At 46.5% G+C, this 18,818-nt stretch overlaps 1 protein-coding gene across 4 annotated transcripts in view; it reads right to left on the bottom strand.

Annotated features, from left to right (window-relative positions):
• Fmnl2 (formin like 2) overlaps positions 1-18,580 on the bottom strand; it is a 261,419-nt gene extending 242,839 nt beyond the window's left edge. For 3 of the 4 annotated variants that reach the window (XM_052182484.1, XM_052182482.1, XM_052182483.1), the window contains exon 1: positions 18,335-18,579. In XM_052182484.1, the coding sequence (XP_052038444.1) occupies positions 18,335-18,451 (117 nt within the window). In that variant the 5' untranslated portion in view covers positions 18,452-18,579. Of the gene's footprint in view, positions 1-18,334 lie in introns of all 4 variants that reach the window. The other variant, XM_052182485.1, reaches the window with a different exon arrangement.
• Between the last annotated feature and the right edge of the window lie 238 nt (positions 18,581-18,818).

Genomic DNA, 18,818 nt, shown 5'->3' with positions numbered 1-18,818 from the left:
CAGAGTTTTAGAATGTTCCCTCTACCTAGCGCATTTGTAGTGGTTATGTTCTACCGAGTTACCACATACACAGACGTATCTAACGGTGGACCGAAGGCCCTAGGCAAAATACAATGTTGGATTCTATACCAGGAAACTCCAGTCCTACCATTTCTGCTGACTGACTAGTGCAGAAACCCACACGTCAATCTGTGTTTTGTGTGTTTGTTTATAGACAACATACAGTACTTTGTGAACTCACAACCAGTAGTACTGTAAATTAAGGTCACACATAGCACAAATGGAAGAGCTGAGTTCTATCCCCAGAACCTGTACAGAAGTAGAGAACCAGCTTCTGCAAGCTGTCCTCCATCCTCCACATATGCCCATCCCTAAGTGAAGTAAACATTTAAAAAACAGTGTAGCCTAACCAAAGAACATGAACTTGATAAAAACAAAACTTAAAGAGAAGACTACTTGTATGCAAAGTGCATAAGGCAATGGAGGGTCAGTCACATGTTTAATCTGTTAGCTTATCCACCTCCTCAGTACTGCGAAGTTCATGAACACATACATGATTTGGTGTTGCAAATGGGCAAATTCTGTGTGAAGGAGAGATAGCTCAGCAGTTAAGAGCACATACAGTTCTTACAGAGGATCCAAGTTTGATTCCCAGAACCTCACTGGGCAGCTCACAATTGCCTACATAATTTTAGCTCCAGGAGACCCAACAACTACTTCTGGGATTCCATGGGGACTTTTACTCACATGTAACAAACCCACAAAAAGGCACAAACATATACACATAAGTGAAAATAAAATAAGTCTTTAACAGGCATATTGACAAGTCCAGAATCCTCAAATGAGCCTGGACTCTAAATGATGTGCAGCCCAGCCCTTCCAAAAGCGTAATTCAAATCACTGGCCTGGGGCTAGCCACATGTATCACATAAACACATCTCAGATGGAATACGGATAGCATAAATCCAGAAACTAAGTTATTTCTAGCATGTGGGCACAGGAATGGCATATGACCACTCTGAATAATTTACTCCCAAAGAGGAGGAAAAGATAAGACCTGGGAGGGTGAGTGTGTCGGTATCTTTTAGTGTGTGGTATTTTACCCTACACCTCTGTCCTGTTGTGATATACCATTCAACTATTCCCAGTAGCTAGATACAGCAGCTTAGGCTTGTGAACTTGCACTCACAAGGTCAAGGCAGAGGATCAGAAGTTCGAAGACAACCTTAACTATAAGGCAAATTGAAGCCAGCCTGAGCTACATGGAAAAAAAAAAATGGAAACTAAAACCTTTCCAGTAGGATTACTTTCTGGAAGTGAAGGATAGCTTCAGAGCACAGGCTCTTAAATCACTAAAGATCACAAGGGGAGATTTCTTCATAAAATAACAGTCCACATGTAACAGTGTGAGAAACGACAATGATTACAAAGACCTGTTCAAACAGAACGAAAGAACGCCTGCAAGAAAGAGATGAAAAGGCAAGAGACGGAGGGGCAGATTTTCCTTCCTACGCTCACCCCACACATCTGCTTCTCTTTGCGATTGATGGGACTTTCTTTCCAGAGCAGTGACACGGAGCAGAGAGACCTATGAGGAATCTCAGTTGTTAGAGGACAACCCAAAGCTGAAAAGATTACTCCTAAGATGGGGGGCAGCGGAGGAAGGAAGGCTCTGGAATGCTAACTCTGTCGTCTTTGCTATAGTACAGGGTGATGTCCATAAGTGTGGGGCTCACCGGGTTGGAGCAGAGTATTCTTAGGAGAGATGCTTAGGAGAGATCATCACCATTTAGCTCCCAAAGCTGTTTCTGCTCAAGGGGGAAAAAATCCCAAGTGTTTGTGATGCCGCCGGTTCATTTATAATTCTCTTTGTTCAGTCTTGGCAGCCGCCCTCCTGAGCATTAGGGTGAAGTCTAGCACCCCGCCAAAAATACCAGCATTGCGACTGATGTGTGATTCAAAAAAGCTGTCAAAATGAGCACTCCAAAAGGAATGAGTCACAGGCCGGGCCAGGCAGGCTAATATTTTTGTAGCATATTATAATCCTTTTCATCTGGACTGTCTTGGGGAGGGGAGTATTATGTCCTTTCATGTAATTTTAAGCTAAGTGCTTCAATAAGTGTGCAAGGGGCGTGACAGGATGGGTTCATACCTTCATTACGGAAATACAAAACTTAAAGTTAACACACGCAGGGGGCACACACATTAAGCCCAATCAGTTTTAAAAATCTAAATTTGCATTAAAATTTTTTTGTTATCTAATACTCTAAAGATGCTATCAAATATTCTTTTATCTTACTAACTAAAAAACAACAAAAAACCTTAGGGTAGAAACGGCATTTATCAGATAAGAAAAATGAGCGTGTTCCTTGCCTAAAGGAAGGAGGAGTGGACCTTCAGAAATTTCTAGACTACATTCTAGATGTTGGTAGTGCTTTCATCTGACCTGGGTCAATTGCCTTTTATTTTTGAGCCTAGCTCTGCCTGATTCAGCGAGATTGGCAAGTCAGATATTATTCCAAACAGATTACTACAGAACATTCTTGGGAACACATGACACGAAGTGACCAGGAAACTGTAACTCAAAGGTTTTTCCTTCTTTGCTTCCTAGAGCAAGTCCAGAAGGCCATGTAGACACAAGTCACACAATTATTTTTGTGGGTGGGGGAGGGGCGGGGGCACTACTGGAATTCAGAAAAAAATAAAAAAATTCAAATGACTCCATCCATCTCAAAATGGAACTGGAGCCAAGCAAAACCTCAGCACTGCAGTCTCCTCCAGTCTCAGGCTTGTATATTTTTGCATGTGCACTGGCTTCACACGGTCAGTCCAGAGCTTTACTGCTCCAGTAACAAAGATGTCTGAAATGGAACAGACACGGTGACACTCCTGGCCCTCGTTCTAATGGCACAAAATACAGAGTCAAGATAAAAACATGTCATTAAGAGGCTACACACACACACACACACACACACACACACAATGTATATGTATGTATATATACACACATATATGCACCACAGCTCTTGAGGTATTTGCACATCAGAGTGGCTGAATAAAGGTAACCCTGTCGCAGGAACGACAAAACAGCCTATCACCCATTCGCTTCTGGGCACTCTAGACCTCCTTTCCCCACAAACGTTGTTGGTGCCTTAGTGTTTTCTTTTTTCTTTTTGTTTCTTTCTTTCTCTTTCTTTTTTTAGTTTTGGTTTTTGATGCCATGGTCTCACAAATCCTAAGCCAACCTCAATCTAGCAATCAACTTCCAATGCCCTGCTTTTATAGCTACACTTCCTGAGGGCTAGAGTTACAGGCATACACCACCATACCTGGTTTATGAGGTGTTAAGAATCAAACTCGAGTCTGGGTATGTGCTAGGCAAGCCTTCAACCACATGAACTATATCTCACGTTCTAAAAGGCCCTGTCTTACAAGGTCAGTTAAAAGCCCTTCTTGGAAGATTAATACCTGATCCAGAATTCTTACAAATAAGCCTTGTTAAGACTACAAGTTTTCTAGCAAAGTGAGTGTGACCATTTATCTACTTCTGACACTGACCACCTAGGGGAGTGAGATCCCACCCAGTCAATCACAATCTCGAGCCAGGTCCAGGCAGGTGGTTGTGAGCCATTATGTGAGTGCTGGGAATCAAATCCAGGTCCTCTGGAAGAGCAGGCAGTGCCCTTAACCATGAAGGCATCCCTTCTGGTCCTCCCTGCATCTTAGTAGTTCCTTATTTGTAGAATTTGCTTTTTTTTAAAAAATGTACAACTCCCAACATAAGACCAACTAATACTACACAATAAGAGTTGTTTTCCCCACAAGGAAGTTCAAGTCTGTGGGTTATCACTGAAGGCTCAGCAAAAGGCTTGCCACACAGCCCACAAGTGAACAACACAGCCATTTTACCAGGGACAAAAACAAGGTTCCGAGACAGTTGTCTGAGAGCCTGGAGAATGCCTCCGAGGCCAACTGCTGCTGGAAAGAAAGCCGATTTGAGCGCAAGCTTTCCAGCCTCTTACTATTTGAAGAGTGGGCTGTGGCCTATTCATCCGGTTCTTATTTTATCTTTAATTATTTATAGAGGACATATAGTTGCCATCGCTTCAGGACGTACGACGAGATAAACAGAGGCTGAAGAGATGCTGAACCATCACGGGGACTCTGGTTTCCCGTCAAGCATTGTTTTTTCATATCTTTGTGATGAGAGGTCAACACGGTACCTTAAGAAAACAGCTCTCTAAGTACACATGTCCACAGTTTCCATCCTGATTCCTCAGTCCCGGGTGAGTCCCAGGTTCTACAGCTGAGTCCTCTTAAAGCTTCACCTTTGGCCGATTTCAAATTACACAAAATTACACTCTGGGATTATTTCAATGAGGAAGTATATATATGTAGTGTATGTAGTTAATGGCCAACTTAGAGGACTGTAAGGATAATCAATTAACTATACACAATTTTTACTTTTAACTTCAGAATCAAAAGTCTGTATAAACTTTCTGTATGTTCCTGGAAATACACTAGTTCTTTTCTGAAGAAAACGTTTAAAAATCAACAGGGGAAGAATCAAGGCTACATACTAGAAATTACAACAATAATATAATTTCTACCTGGAATGCCCAGGCCCACATGTGGCTTCAAAGAGATGAACCATTCTAAGCCTCAGCCTTCACGTGGGACAGTAACTCACACTAGCCAGTACTCCACTCCCAAGCCTGACATTTTTATTGATCTAGAACACTGACAAACTTGAAATGGTCATGAGTTTACAAATCACAAAGACTTAACAACAAGCAGAATTGTGCCTAGAAGACACAGCTGCCAGGGCAGTCAAAGTCATAAACTCTTTCCTAAGCCTCCATTGTGAACCCCCACTGTCTGACTGTAGAATGACTGAAGGGTGAAAGCCTCCACTCTCTGACTGTAGAGTGGCTGTAGGGTGAAAGCCTCTACTATCTGACTATACAGTGTCTGTAGGGTGAGAGCCTCCACTGTCTGGCTGTAGAGTGACTGTAGGGTGAGAGCCTCCACTGTCTGACTGTAGAGTGGCTGTAGGGTGAGTGTACTCCACAGACCCTTTTCCACACTTGTTTCAAGGCCTGTGGAAGCCCATCCTGAGTGTGAGGGAAGAAACAGATCATAGTTCTCTCCTTCAGCCTGAGGGCTCGTTTCTCACACAGGGGCTACTTCTTCATATCCCACAAAGCTTTCTTCAGAGATGATGCCACTTCACACTGCTTTTTATTTTACTGCCCCACTGGTCTCCGACATCTCATCTGTCTCATGCCCTTGTCTGTATATCCGTCCATGTCTGGCTGACGGCTGTCCTTCCCACTAAAATGTGAACTCCTTGATGGTGCTGCATGAGTCGGCTTCACTCAGCAAGCATCCTCCACGGCCAGCAGTATCGCCTAGCACACAGTGCGACCTCGATGAATTATTTGGACTGCCTGATTAAATCAGCCTGTCTTAAACCGTACTAAAAGCAAAAATGCACCGTCTAGAGCTATAGTAGCGCAGAGTGACTGAGATAGGGCTGGGCTCTCAGAAGCATCTTCTGGCCTCCTTCCAAGGAAATCAAACACTGGGAATCTAGCACAGCTTTCTGTCTAACCCTCAGGGCTTAATCCATCAGCAACCACACTGATGACGAAGACCTCTGGGTCAGATTAGATATATTTTATATTAAGACAGACCCTGTAAGGATATAAAGCAGCTATTACACAAAGAATGAGCAAGCATGCATTTAATGACACCTTACAGTTACTCCAGAAAAAAAAAATATTATCAGACAATAGGAAGAACCAGGTTCCCTTATCAATAGACCTGAGTTCAAATCCTACCTCCATTCCTCTGTAGCAGCCACTATCTGAATCCCACCATCCTGTTAGTGAAGGAAGAGCACCCCTCCCCTGTAAGCACTGTCAAAGGCACGTGCCACGATGCTCAGGACGGGAGAAAAACAGGAGTGAAGAACAAAAACACTACCTTTCCTTACAGTGGAATGCAAATGCTTTAACCCAAGAACAAAACTGGACTTCCGTGCATCATCACTTCAGGCCCCATGCTCTCATCCCCCACTAGCCTTGCTTCTTTAGGACCCTTCCTGCCAGCCTCAAGTGACAGTCTGAGAGCATTCCGCAAGCAGATGCTGCTCCTCTAAGGTGCCTCCCTTCAAACTCAAACAACAAACAAAAGAAAAAGAAAAAAACCCACCCCACGCAGGACGCCCTACTCGCCTTTGCTACTCACTCAACTACCACAGACCACAGACCAAATCTAGCTTAGACTGTGACAAACCACCGGCTGTCGGTCTCCGGCCACATCCAATGTCGGCCTGGCCTACTCCTAGCTCTTAAGTCAAGGGGAGCTTGGTGCCAGCTTGTTGTCCCTGAGCATGAAGTATTCTTGGACACTACGGGGACCACCAAGGGGAGTAAGAGTCTGACAGTATCACTTCAATACAAAGTCAAGTGGGCGCAGTTAACCGTGAGCACGGTGCTGTCCGCACAATAGGCTGCCGGGCAGCTGTTCCTCTCCTCAGTCTTCTTGCAGCCGACTGAGTTCCGCCATCAGAGGCTCTGTGCTGGGACCCTCTCAGACCCGGCCCTGTGCTACAGAAGCAGCTGCCAGGTCCCTGCCTCCCAGGAGTGTGAAGAAGCAGATAAAACAAGGATGTAAACAGACTGCCGCTGAGACTATGAAAAGCAACTACAAAGCCACAACTACAGGCAGCCCCTGACGAACAGCCACACCTCACAAGGGTGCCATTTACCCAGAGCCTCGTAGGAGCTGATTCATGAAATAAGGAGATCAAAGCAAAGGCATTGTTTTCCCACCTTCCGGGAGCTGATAGGAGCCTGGAAGAGCACACAGAGAGAGTTGGGTTTCAGTGGAACTTTGAAGGCTAAGCGAATGTCAAATGTCGGTAAGCAGAGAAGACAGGAAAGTTTTCCACATAGGAGAATCAATCTCTGAGGAACGTTATAAGGAAAAGTGAACAGAGACAAAGCAAGCTGCAAGTGAGGGTCTTGTAAGCAATGTGAAGAGAAGGCAGGTCTGACCTAACCCCACGTGGTCACCTGGATGAAAAGCCTGGGCAGAACCTAGCTGGATAGCAGAGAATAGAGCCTGACCTTTAACCACAAACACAGCAGCTGAGAACTGGTGCGGCATGCCAGATGTGGAAACTTAAGGGTTCTTTGGAGAGACAGTTAGATGATGTTTTGCTAGAGCAAACACGTGAAGGAATGTTTAGCTGAAGCGGACACAGGTGAAAGGCTAAGGCAGACTTCTGAAGGAAGATTTAGCTGAAGCAGACACAGATGACAGGATGTTCTGCTAAAGCAAGCATGTGAAAGGACACGTGATGAATGGAATCTTTGCTAACAGCACGCATGTATTGGTCTGCCTTACATTGCATAAGTGAGCTGCATTTGTAGGAACTCCATAGAGGAACACCCCACCCCACCCCACCCTACCCCCACCCCACCCCTGCAGCAAGAAACTTCTGGTGATGTGCTACAGTTTCTTGCTGCTTCTGTGGACTCGGTCTGATTGGCAAAGTGATGCCAGCTGAGACACTCACAAGTGTTGAGGCAAGACCCGTGAAGGAGGAGCCGTGTGATGTTTGGAGAGTATAAGGACTCAAGGACTTCGCTTCCCCGAGAGGCACAGCCTAGCACTTCTGGAATTCTGGCTGACTCAGGCCTGGCTGTCTCTGCTAGGTAGTGCCGCCACAGCTGTGGGGTTTGTGTTTGCTATCCCAAGCTGAACTGCTGGTGTATCTGTAGAGTGTCTGCAAGTGGATCACTGCTGACCTGTGAACTAAACTGCCAATTTCCAGACAACTCCCCTTCCTTCTCACCCGGAATCCTTTCTTTCCCACTACCTCTGATGAGTAGTGGGCTAAACGGGAGGTTGCACTGTTTATGAACCATCATATAAAATAGGGGTTGAAAAAATTAAAGTCACACATGCCCTTAATCCAAGCACCCGGGGAAACAAAGGTAAGTGGAGCTCTGTGAGTTCAAGTCCAGCCTGGTCTACAAAATGAGGTCCAGGACAGCCAGGGCTGTTACAAAGAGAAACCCTGTCTCTAAAATTAACATAAAATACCAGAACAAACACAGCCATGAAGCTCTGGTGTTGGACCCAATGCATTGAATAGCGTAAGTAGGTCTTGATGAGGAAAGCCCACGAGATAAAATTCATAGGGACACTTGCTGGCCTTCATCTGTAAGTCCCTCTCCATTCACACTCTGTTCCGGTAGCACAAATCAAAATGTCCTCTTTCAGTGTTATGAAAAGCTAGACACTATCTTACACACACACCTCGGAAGTGGCCTTGGTCCATAATACCTAATGCCTATGTCTTCTGCTGGAGAGAAGCACAATCCTCAGCCCGCTCTCTTCCACCTAAGGGTGACCACTAAGAGAGCAGGCTCGGGGCTAGGCTGGCTAGGAGGCAAGGAGTCAGACTGGGCATGAGGAACAACCGAGGGATGGGAATTGGAGTTGTGACACAATGGTAGGGTCAGTCGAAAGGGTTTTTTCCATAGATGATTAGACAATATCATTCCAAAAAACCAAAACCCTTCTTCCTTTTCTTTCTTTCTTTCTTTCTTTCTTTCTTTCTTTCTTTCTTTCTTTCTCTCTCTCTCTCTTTCTTTCTCTTTCTTTCTTTCCTTCCTTCCTTCCTTCCTTCCTTCCTTCTTTCTTTCTTTCTTTTTCAGTTTTTCAAGACATGGTCTCTCTGTGTAGCCTTGGCTATCCTGGAACTCACTCTGTAGACCAGGCTGCCTCCTGAGTGTGGCACTTTCACCACTGTCTGACACCAAAACCATTTTTAAAAAACTTTCCTTTAGCAATAGAAAAGTAGAAAAATCAACCTTGGGATGTCTGATAGTTATCATTAATTGAAAGGAAAAAAAACAGGTGGCTAATATTAAAGGACTACATCTTTAAATGAGGGTTGATTCCCAGATGATTCAAGATCTCTAAGCCAAACAAATGTTCTCCAAAAGAACGAAACCTGAGACTTAAACCTTCCACTAAGAAAGGTGCTGGCAGGCAGGCAGAAGGTTCCACAAACCCAGAAGGCCACGCATTCAGTGATGAGTGCTCGAGGTGTATACCTGGAAGCTCTGATTAGTGGGCAGCAGACAAGTCCATAGCACCTTGGTCCCAACACATCAGGGCTGTACTGCTTCCTAGGTCGACCAGAAGGAAATAAGTTCATGGAAATAATGAAGACCTATTACCAGGTCAGTGTGACGAAAAGGAGAAAGCTATCTAAGGACATTAGCTGACCACACCAGAAGCTGAAAGAGTCACAAAGGCAACTAACCCCTAAAGCCACTCACCTGACTCCCTGCTCTGCCGTTTAGGTTCCCTAGAGTTCATACCTAGGATATTTGGAAGTGTTGGCCTCACTGGATGAATTGAGTGCTTCCATAATGCAAATAGGATGATCCAATATCCAACGATAAAGCTTCTTCCTTCTATAGGAAAAGGAACCATCGGAGTCTTATGAAAGTGAATAAAGGCTGCAGTGTGGCTCCATTGGTTGAGTGATGGAAATCCCAACACTCTGGAGGTGGGAATAGAAGTTTATCATTGTCTACAGAGTCAACATGAGGGTAGCCTGAACTACAGAATCTCCAGAGAGAGAAGGACCGTGAGTGAGGGGAGAGAGGGAGGGAAATTGCTTCCAATTGTTCTGCTATTGTCAAAGTCATCTTGTCTACTTTCCCCGAACAGCAACAAAATTATGATCCTTTAATACTCCCACCCAGATCCAGACCTTCTTTCACTCTGTTCTCAATTACTGGATTGTTTTATCTGGTCAAAAAATCGCCCATATACATTTCCTGGGAAGAATTATATTTCCTCTAAAAAGAGGAAAAATGAGACAATAATTGTTTCTGTCCTCCTGATTTCAGAAACAGCACATATGTTGCCCTCCAAACTAAAACCACAAATGTGAACCACTATGAATAAGAGAAAAGCCTATTTGCTTATGTTATAACTCATAAAGGGATAACTCAACTCTAACACTGAGAACAATCAGCTCATTCTTGACCTAGCATCCTATTTATCTTCCTATTCTCAAAGCTAATTGCTTCTATAAGCATGCCAATTTGCCTTGATTATAGGATTCTTAATAAATGAATGCTGTTTACATTTCACAAGTGTATTTGAATTTCACTCAAATACAAAGCCAAGCTCATCAAGTCTTTGTAAGTGGTAAAGCCAGAGATCAAAGCAAAAGGCCTGCATGGAACCAACAACAATTAAGCCAGAGAACAGAGACTCAAGCAAGGCTGCAGCACACGGATACCTCCTCCACCACAGAAGTTAGAGTCACCGCCCCACCCTACACCCGGGGTGGAGGGCCTTCTCAGCGAGTGTTCATTCTGATCATCTCGCAGCCGTTTCTGAAGTTAGTCATTCCACCAGCCAACAGGTTTTTATTCTGATCTTCTAGTTTTTTGCATCTTCCTGCTTTGGGTTGAATCAAATTATCTATCTTTAGGGTTGTTTTCGTTGTTGTTTTGTTTCGGTTTAATCCCTCAACATTGCCTAATGCTCTCCTAAAGCACTCGTTTCAGTCAGAAGAATCAAATAAAACACTCTTTGGGCATAGTAACCTTCGGGCGGAGTGATGCTGTCAGGTCCCACAGGACTCTTAAAACCGTGATGTCAACTCACACAAATTCACCACAATGACTACAAGTGAGACTCACACAGCAGCACTTTTAAATTGTGTTCATTTTCATATATTAATTATACATAATAGACATAAGTAGGGGGTTTTTACTTATATTAACATATATATGTTTGTCCATGTGTGAGTGCAGGTGTCTAGAGTCAGAAGGTGGTTGGTTCCCTGAAGCTAGAGTCACCAATTGTCATAAATGAACTGCGGCCCCCTGCAAGAGAGCATGTTCTCAACTGCTGAGACTCCTCTCCAGCCCCCAAGACAAATACCTGTGAGGCCGCCAGAGAGGCACCAACACGGTGAGGCTTCTAAACTAGTACTTCAACTGATCAAGTCCCCCTTGAACCTTAAATAAGATTTCCACAAAACTTCTAAGAGAAGCCAAAGAAAACCGAGGCATGTTCCTGACGTGCCTGAGCAAACATGCGACTTAGACCTGAGACCACGGACAGCCACCGCCTTCAGATGTTACACCTTAGAGACCTCAAAACACTGCCATGGCCAAAATGTGAGCCAATAGGTTTTTAGGATAACCAGGACATGCGCACCATTCCATCGGCCTGCCCAACCACTGCCACTCCCTGCCCCCATCTCCCACCCCTGCCATTCCACGGACAAGGCCTCATAGACTCATAGAGTCCAGGATTGTCTTGAACTGACTGCACTGTGCCAGATAATGCGGGGTCTATATACCTAGGCCTTGTGCTTCAGTGACAATGGATACAGGAACTCAGAAATCCAACAGAGCTAAGTCACTAAGTCAGTGACAGACCACACAGAAAGACCATGATGTGGCCAACTGAAACGAGTTTCTTCTAGAAAAACAAAACCCATGCTCCTTAAGGGGTCCATCTGGGAGCAGTACTAGCTGCACACTGCTTTTATTTTTCCTGTGAGGGTAAAGAGAAAATACACTTAATCTATAAGCATCAAAAAACCATGTTATTCCCATGTATGGACTTGATGTTTCCAGACATAAGGATTCCCAGCCTTCCTGACCCCAAAACAACATTTCTCTCTTTTTTTTTTTTTTGAAGATTTATTTATTGTTATATTTAAGTACACTGTAGCTGTCTTCAGACACTCAGGAGGGCATCAGATCTTGTGGTTGCTGGGATTTGAACTCAGGACCTTCAGAAGAGCAGTCAGTGGTGCTCTTAACCGCTGAGCCATCTCTCCAACCCCAACAACATTTCTTAAGTGAATCAATCAACAATGAAGTACCCCAGCAGCCAGCTCATCCCTGAAAAATAGCATGGCGCTTGGTGTTTTGTTCCTGGTCCAGGCACACAGGCGACTGTGCAGGGGACAGAAAGATCTCCTTACAAATATGAGCAGAATTCTCCAAGACATGAGCTCTCTCCACCTCTACTGTTCAAATAGGTGAAAACCAAGATGATAGTGAAGATGCTCCACAAATCATGAGTCCAAAACGTGGGGACACAGCGCCTGCTGCCCTGGAGGGCGGGACTCCGTGAACGCCACTCTAAAAGAGGTCCTCTGCCAAGCATCAAGACCTTGACATCATCTTCCCTCTGAAGGTTGTCCACTGTGTCCTTTAACAGCTTCCCACTTTGTTCCTGAAAGAATTCCAGGTACCAGTGCCTTCACACAAACGTCTATATAGTCTGTGCTTGGGTTTTGGTTCTGTTTGGGTTGGTTTTGAGGGTGGGGTGAGAGGATGTTTTGTTTACGAGACAGGAACTCCTATTCCCAGGCTGCCCTCTAAGTTAATATATAGCCAAGGATGACCCTGCACTTCTGGTCCTCCTGCATCTTCATCCCCAGTGCTGATATTACAAGAAGGAACAACCGTGCCCTTAGGCATTGCTGAGCATCAAGCCCAAGGCTTCATGCATGCTAAACAAGATGTTGCAGGGTATATTCCCTGTCCAATCACATTGAGGCAGTGAGAGGCCTTGATTGGGCAGGAAAGAGGAGGAACTCTACCAGCCAAGCTAAATTCCCAGGCCTGTGTTTCTTGCTTCCTAACACCTGTGCTGTCTTAGTCCTTCAGACGACAGTCCTTATAAAGCAATGAATTTCCACAGGAAATGTGGATCTAAACATTTTTCCTTCTTTGAGCCCAAGAAGGACATTCAAGGAACTCTTCCCCAACTCGTGGGGGTTACAGTTCTGTGTGTACAATCAGCAGGTGTTGTCTACCTCAAGAAAAGCATCTTCTAAGGCAACTGCTTGAAGGTGAAACCGCCTGCTGTAACTTGAGGTGGGAAGGGTCTTCCTGTCACAACATCTTTCACATGACACTGTCTATATAACCTCAGTAAGGAAGTCATTCTCAAATTTTTTGACAACTCTAAACCTTGGAACATTTCCCCGTATTCTCACCTGAATTTTCGTCACTGGTCCAGAGAAATTTTACTCTTCAGACCATACGGTGGTTCCACTGTTGCTGTTTGTTTTGCTTTGCTTTTTGTTTTTTGACACAGGATCTCCACTGTATAGTTCAGGCTGGCCTCCAAATCATAGTCCTCTTCCCTCAGGCCCCAGGAAACAGGACCACAAGCCTCCACCACCACACCGTAGAACTAAACAACCTTCTATAAGCATTCAAACCTAACGTCAAGTGGGTCAAAGAATCACAATGTGCTATGCTTCACTCCTTCAAAGTGCTGTAACTTGCCTCAACTATTTTTAAAAAATCTGTACCAAACTGAATTCCCATCCACAAATGAGGAGAACTAGGGACTATGCCCAAGCTGGTACAAGGAATAACTCCAACAAGTAGTACTCTTGCTTCCTTAGACAACGCTTTTTGCTAGATAACAGGCTATTACAAAACAAATTCTTCTCACCTTGAGGATTTAAGGGCACCCATACAATTTGCATCACTGAAAGTCTGTCACAGGCTCCAAACATTTCCACTCAGTTCCTTTGGTCAACTGCTATCTCATACATTCATTACAGAAAAGGCACACATGCTCATAAAGCTGGTAGGAATAGCTCAAAACAACCATGTCTGCTGTTGTAGGAAGAAGGGGCACAGTTCCAGGGAGCCGCTGCCCAGGGTGAAACTGTAATGTTTCAAACTGGCAACACTCTGCCCCCTTCCACACTCTTTCCCTCACAGGGGAAAGGATGCGAGAAAACAAGCAGGAGTGAGAGATGACTGTGACACTCTCACCCACGCCCACCCATCTGCTCTACAGACCTCACCAGGTACTTCCCTTAAAGTGGAAAACAAACTAAACTGTAGCAACCTGACCTTGTCGTCCCCTTCGCAGAAGTGCACGCGTGCATTCAAGTGACAGCTGGCTCCTCCCTCTGCTCTACTAAAGCCTGTGTCCCCCAAGCACCATGTTCCAAAATCTGCCAGGGAAGGAAAGCTGAGGAATACACTGTTGGCCCAGTTAAGGTTTTCTCTCCATGCCTGGACATACAAAAGGGGAGCAGATGCCAGGCACCTGAAGGGCACAGCCTCAAACGCACCTCACCATGATTACTGCTAAAGCCCTCCTGCCAACTGTCTACAGGCTGCAGCGGGCACTTAGCAGGTTCTAGTTTTGCTTTTGTGTTCACTGCTATTCCCAGGCCCCTTCCCCCCCCCCCCCCCCCAGCTGCTGATTTGAGAAATTCTAACAAATGAGGAAGACATCCAAATCCCAAGTTGGCGACTCAATAACCACAACCTCCAGCAATTCGGGCAGTTAGTATTTACACAGCTCTAGCACTGTTGGGTGGCCAGACTGCAGGACACAGACGGCACATCAGCATGAGGAATATTTGGGTATAGCAGGCACTCAAAGTGTTCCCAATTCCTTCCTGACTAAAGGACTAAGTGACTAAATCCACGCTCAGGAGAGAAAAAAAAAAAAAAAAAGAAAGAAAGAAAAAGGAAAGGAAACTAAGTCTAATGAATCTGAAACTAAAGCAGTCCCCAGTTTCAACCACAAGATTCCCCTAAACTATCACTGCATCTTCCTTCTTGTTATATCTGCTCACAGAGCTGTGAGCTACTGTAGAAATTCAAGCAACTATGTCAGAGGACTCGAATCATCCTTCACCCCGAAGTTCAAAGAATCCTTCAAACATCGAGCGCCTCAACAAACGTGCCAGATGCAATATTCTACATTTGTAAACAGTGACTGACAGTTGAAAGCAAACAATATTATGGGGTGCCTAACGGAAAAGTGGTATTCTTGGATTGAGGACCACCACCGCGCAACACCCACTAACAGCTGCTTTCCCAGCGCCATATTTGAAGATGAAGGATAAAGAAAGTGCTTGTGTGTGCCCGCCCCCCAAGGACTAGACAATGCTGAATAAATGCAACATGGACATGTAATCATAAATGTGTGGGACCAAATAAGACAGCCTGATGTTGCCTATAAATAGATATGTGTGTATCAAAGACTGAAGAAGATAATTGGTAACTTAAGACACTTGCACTGAAGAGTCTAACAGAAACATCAAAGGTGTTGGGTCCTAACCACACACACACACACACACACACACACGCCCAGAGAGGGAGACACTTTCCTTACAAGAATTAAATTCTTAAAATGTGGATCCAAACCTCAATGTTAGTTATTTATGGGAAGTTTAACAATTTGGCTCTTCCAATCTTAACTCCGTGGTTGGTTGTGCCCTTCCTCTCTTCCCTTTCATAGACAACAGTTTCTTAGATGTATAGGACTTATCCCACTAAGCTGCTCCAGTCAAGGGTACGGTTGATGGGTAGATTTATATTCTCTGTGAAATAAGATGGACTCCTGTCACTTTAAGTTTTATTTACTCCACCAGAGCCGTTAAATATTCTAGAACTGGAGGTTGGGAGGAATTGTTTTCCTAGCCTGAAACAGCTCGTTAATTATGTATGTAAGTCATACTTACAATGAGGCGCTTGGACACTTTTCTGCACAGTATAAATCTAGTTTTCCTCCTAAAATCCCCTGTGGTCTTTATTATATAAGAAAGCGGAATAGATCTGGTGTGGTGGCACGCACGTCTATAAGCTCAGCACTCAGGAGGCCACGGGAGGTGAATAGCAAGTCTGAGGCCAGCCTAGGTACAGAGCAAGGCAAAGGCAGAAAGGGGCCTGACGGAGACGAGGCCGACCTGATTCTCGTTGCTCAAGAACGGGGAAAAAAAATCAAACACACACACACACACACACACACACACACACGGAGGTGCACATGTATGTGTATATGTGTATAAGACTAACAAAATCTCCCTCCTAAATCATATCCTTCAAGCTTAATCTCCAAAATGACATATTCCTGTTGCCTCCAGCAACTCGAGAAAATGAAAGAAAACCAAAGTGGAAAACACAGAGTCAACAGCCTGAGGGAGAAAACAGAGGAGGAATCAGCTGGGTTTGTTTCAGGAGATAGCAAGTGGAGCTGCTCAGAGAACACAGAACAGCAACGCTGAATCCTAACTCCTCAAGGATGCCAAAAGTCTGGTAACTTCTCAAAGAAGGTCAGCATATGTTGTGCTTTTGTGTGCTGTTTCAGAAACTCAGTATACTCTTAAAACAGCTTGCAAAACAATTGCATCCAACTAACTTCACTGGCTGACACTCCCCATGGAGGGAAAGTAGCCACAACAAACACCGGACACCCCCAGGAGCCTGGGATTTACAATCTTAAAAGCCTACAGACTCACTTTGTGACCTGCTAGCTAGACTCAATGGGGGCACAAATTCGCCATGTTAATGAAGGGGCATTATTTTCCCAAAGATTAATTCATACCATGTGTTATTAATCAGCAGAGTAACTGAAAACTTATGCAAAAAAAAAAAAAAAATGCTCTCCCAGTTGAGTAGAACTTAATTGCATTATTGTTATTACCATGGCTGCTGCAACCTCCCTGTGTCACTGGCTGCCCAAATCCAAGTCAGTCCCCCCCCCTCAAACACACACACACACACACAGTGACAGACAGACAGACAGACACAGACAACACCTCACTATGAAGGGAAAAACAGAAAACCAAGAGCCAGAAAGTTGCAGCTATGTCTGTCAGGAAGAGGGGGGTTTTTTGTTTTTTTTGTTTTGTTTTGTTTTTTTCAAGAAACACCATTTGTTTGTCTCTGGAAAGACGGGTCAAGTGTGCACCAACCAGACTGCCTTGAGAAGTAATTAAGCTTAGGCTGTCTCATTTCACAGCGTCCGCATCTTGCATAACGTGGGAGCAGCTGTGGGAGATCACAGGCGATGCAAAGCAAAACAGGCAGCCACATCTTCCCCCTCCTACCCCTCCCCATGTTCACAGCAATTTCCAGGGGGCCTAAAAGGGCTGCGAAGAGCTACAACCTCTGTGCCCCCTGATCACACAGAGCCGACCGGCCAGCCAGCCAGAGCCCGTTCTCAGTACCAAAACAACGCCCTTTCAAAAGATGGAGAAAGGCAGCTTCAATGTCCCACTCAACGTCCAAATCTCAGAAAAACCAACTTTTGATCCAAGGCTTGAGACCTCTCCCAAAGTTCTTAAGTTACATGCCAAAATTCTCTCAGGTAGACACAGAAATTGGCAGCTCCATCACAAGTCCCTCTTGGCTCTGGCGGCCTTGTCTTGCATGGATTTAGAAAAAGGGAAACAGAGCTTTGAGTCTCGGAGCCAGGCGTCCGCCCACCCCACCCCCCACCCTCATTTCCTTCCCAACACCCTCTTAAGAGAAGGTGGGATCTTAAAACTTGAGAACCCAGGAACCAACTGCACTTGGGACGCTCTCTGGGGCAAGGGAAAAGGCGTCACACCCTTTTGAGCTCACAGAAAGGCAGACTCCGGTTGGGAAGGGCCCAGAAACTTAGTTCCAAAAGGAAACTGGGAAGAGAGGATTCCAGTCTTTGATTGAAAAGCTGGAAAGGGGAGGCTGAGAGATGCGGAATGCGGGAGGGAGCCATGGACTCAGCTGAAGGAACTGGGGTCGCCGGTGAAGTCAGGACGGCTCTTAACACGTCCCAGCCAAACTGCACATTTTTGTGGTTTAAGATTTAAGACCAAAGGGAACACACTGAGGTTCTCCCTCGCCCGGGGCGCTTCTCCCCCCCCCCCGCACCCCCCCTCCCGCGTCTGGGTCTCAGATGCCTCTTCCTCGCGGAGGGACCCCGGCGCCACTCAGCAGCCGGCCTCCTCTTTCTCTTTCTGGGGAGCTGTCCATCTGCCCAGCCGCGACGTCCACCCTCCAAGTTCCGCCGACCCAGTGCGGACGGACGCTGCGCCTGCGGCCAGCCACCTGCGCGCGTCTGCAGCAGACCCCGCAGGCCCAGAGCTGGGCATCCAGGGATGCCTTGCAGACTGTCCGGGGTCGTCTGGTTGCTTTTCATTCTTTAAACAAAAAGCTTTAGCGGCCCCGTCCCTCACTCCTCCCCGGCCAGCCACCCTTCCTTCACACCCACGCTACACCTCCCGGCACACGCGCTGCGAGGTGCCGCTCCCGCCAGACAATGGGTTCGTGGCCGGCGGGGTAGCACGGCCCTGGCTCCTCTCCCCATCCTAGGAGAGTGCAAGAAGAGAAGCCGAGAGAAGAGGCTGGGAGTCCACAATGGGGAAGGTGTGAGCCTCGCCCTCGGGACCCGAGGAGCCGGGTCATCTGCGCCGCCTGCCCCACAGGGGCCCCGCGCCCGGCCACAGCGTACTCACCAGCACGATAGCAAAGCGCTCCTCCAGTTCACCTGGCTCGGGCATCGGCAGCTTCAATGGCACGTTGTGCGCCTTGAAATCGGTCTGCTGCGAGTCCATGCTCCCCGCGTTGCCCATGTCGGCTGTGGCTCCCGGCCCCTTGCGTCCGTGTCCAAAATGCCCACAGCCCGGGGCGCTCGGCTCCCGCCCTCCGCCGCGTCCCGGTTAGTGCTCAACGCACGCCGCTCCCTAGCAGAGCTCCGAAGCCAGTCGGTCCCCCGCCGCCCTCATGCTCCCCGCCGCCCCGGCGCCGCCCCGGCCTCTCTGCCTAGCGAGGGGTCTGCAGGGCGCTGGGCGCCGATCCGCATGGTGCTCCCGCCACCCCCGCCGGCGCCCGCGGCCGCTTGTGCGCTCCTTCTCGTCCGCCTCTCGCCCCGGCCGCAGCGGCGCTGACACCTCAGCCCCGGCCCCACCGCGAGCGGACGATCGCGCACCGCTGGCCGAC

This window comes from Apodemus sylvaticus, chromosome 5 (genome assembly GCF_947179515.1).
Source record: "Apodemus sylvaticus chromosome 5, mApoSyl1.1, whole genome shotgun sequence".
NCBI lineage: Eukaryota > Metazoa > Chordata > Mammalia > Rodentia > Muridae > Apodemus > Apodemus sylvaticus.
Note: the sequence above shows the minus strand (reverse complement) of the source record. Positions and strands in the feature narration are given on the sequence as shown.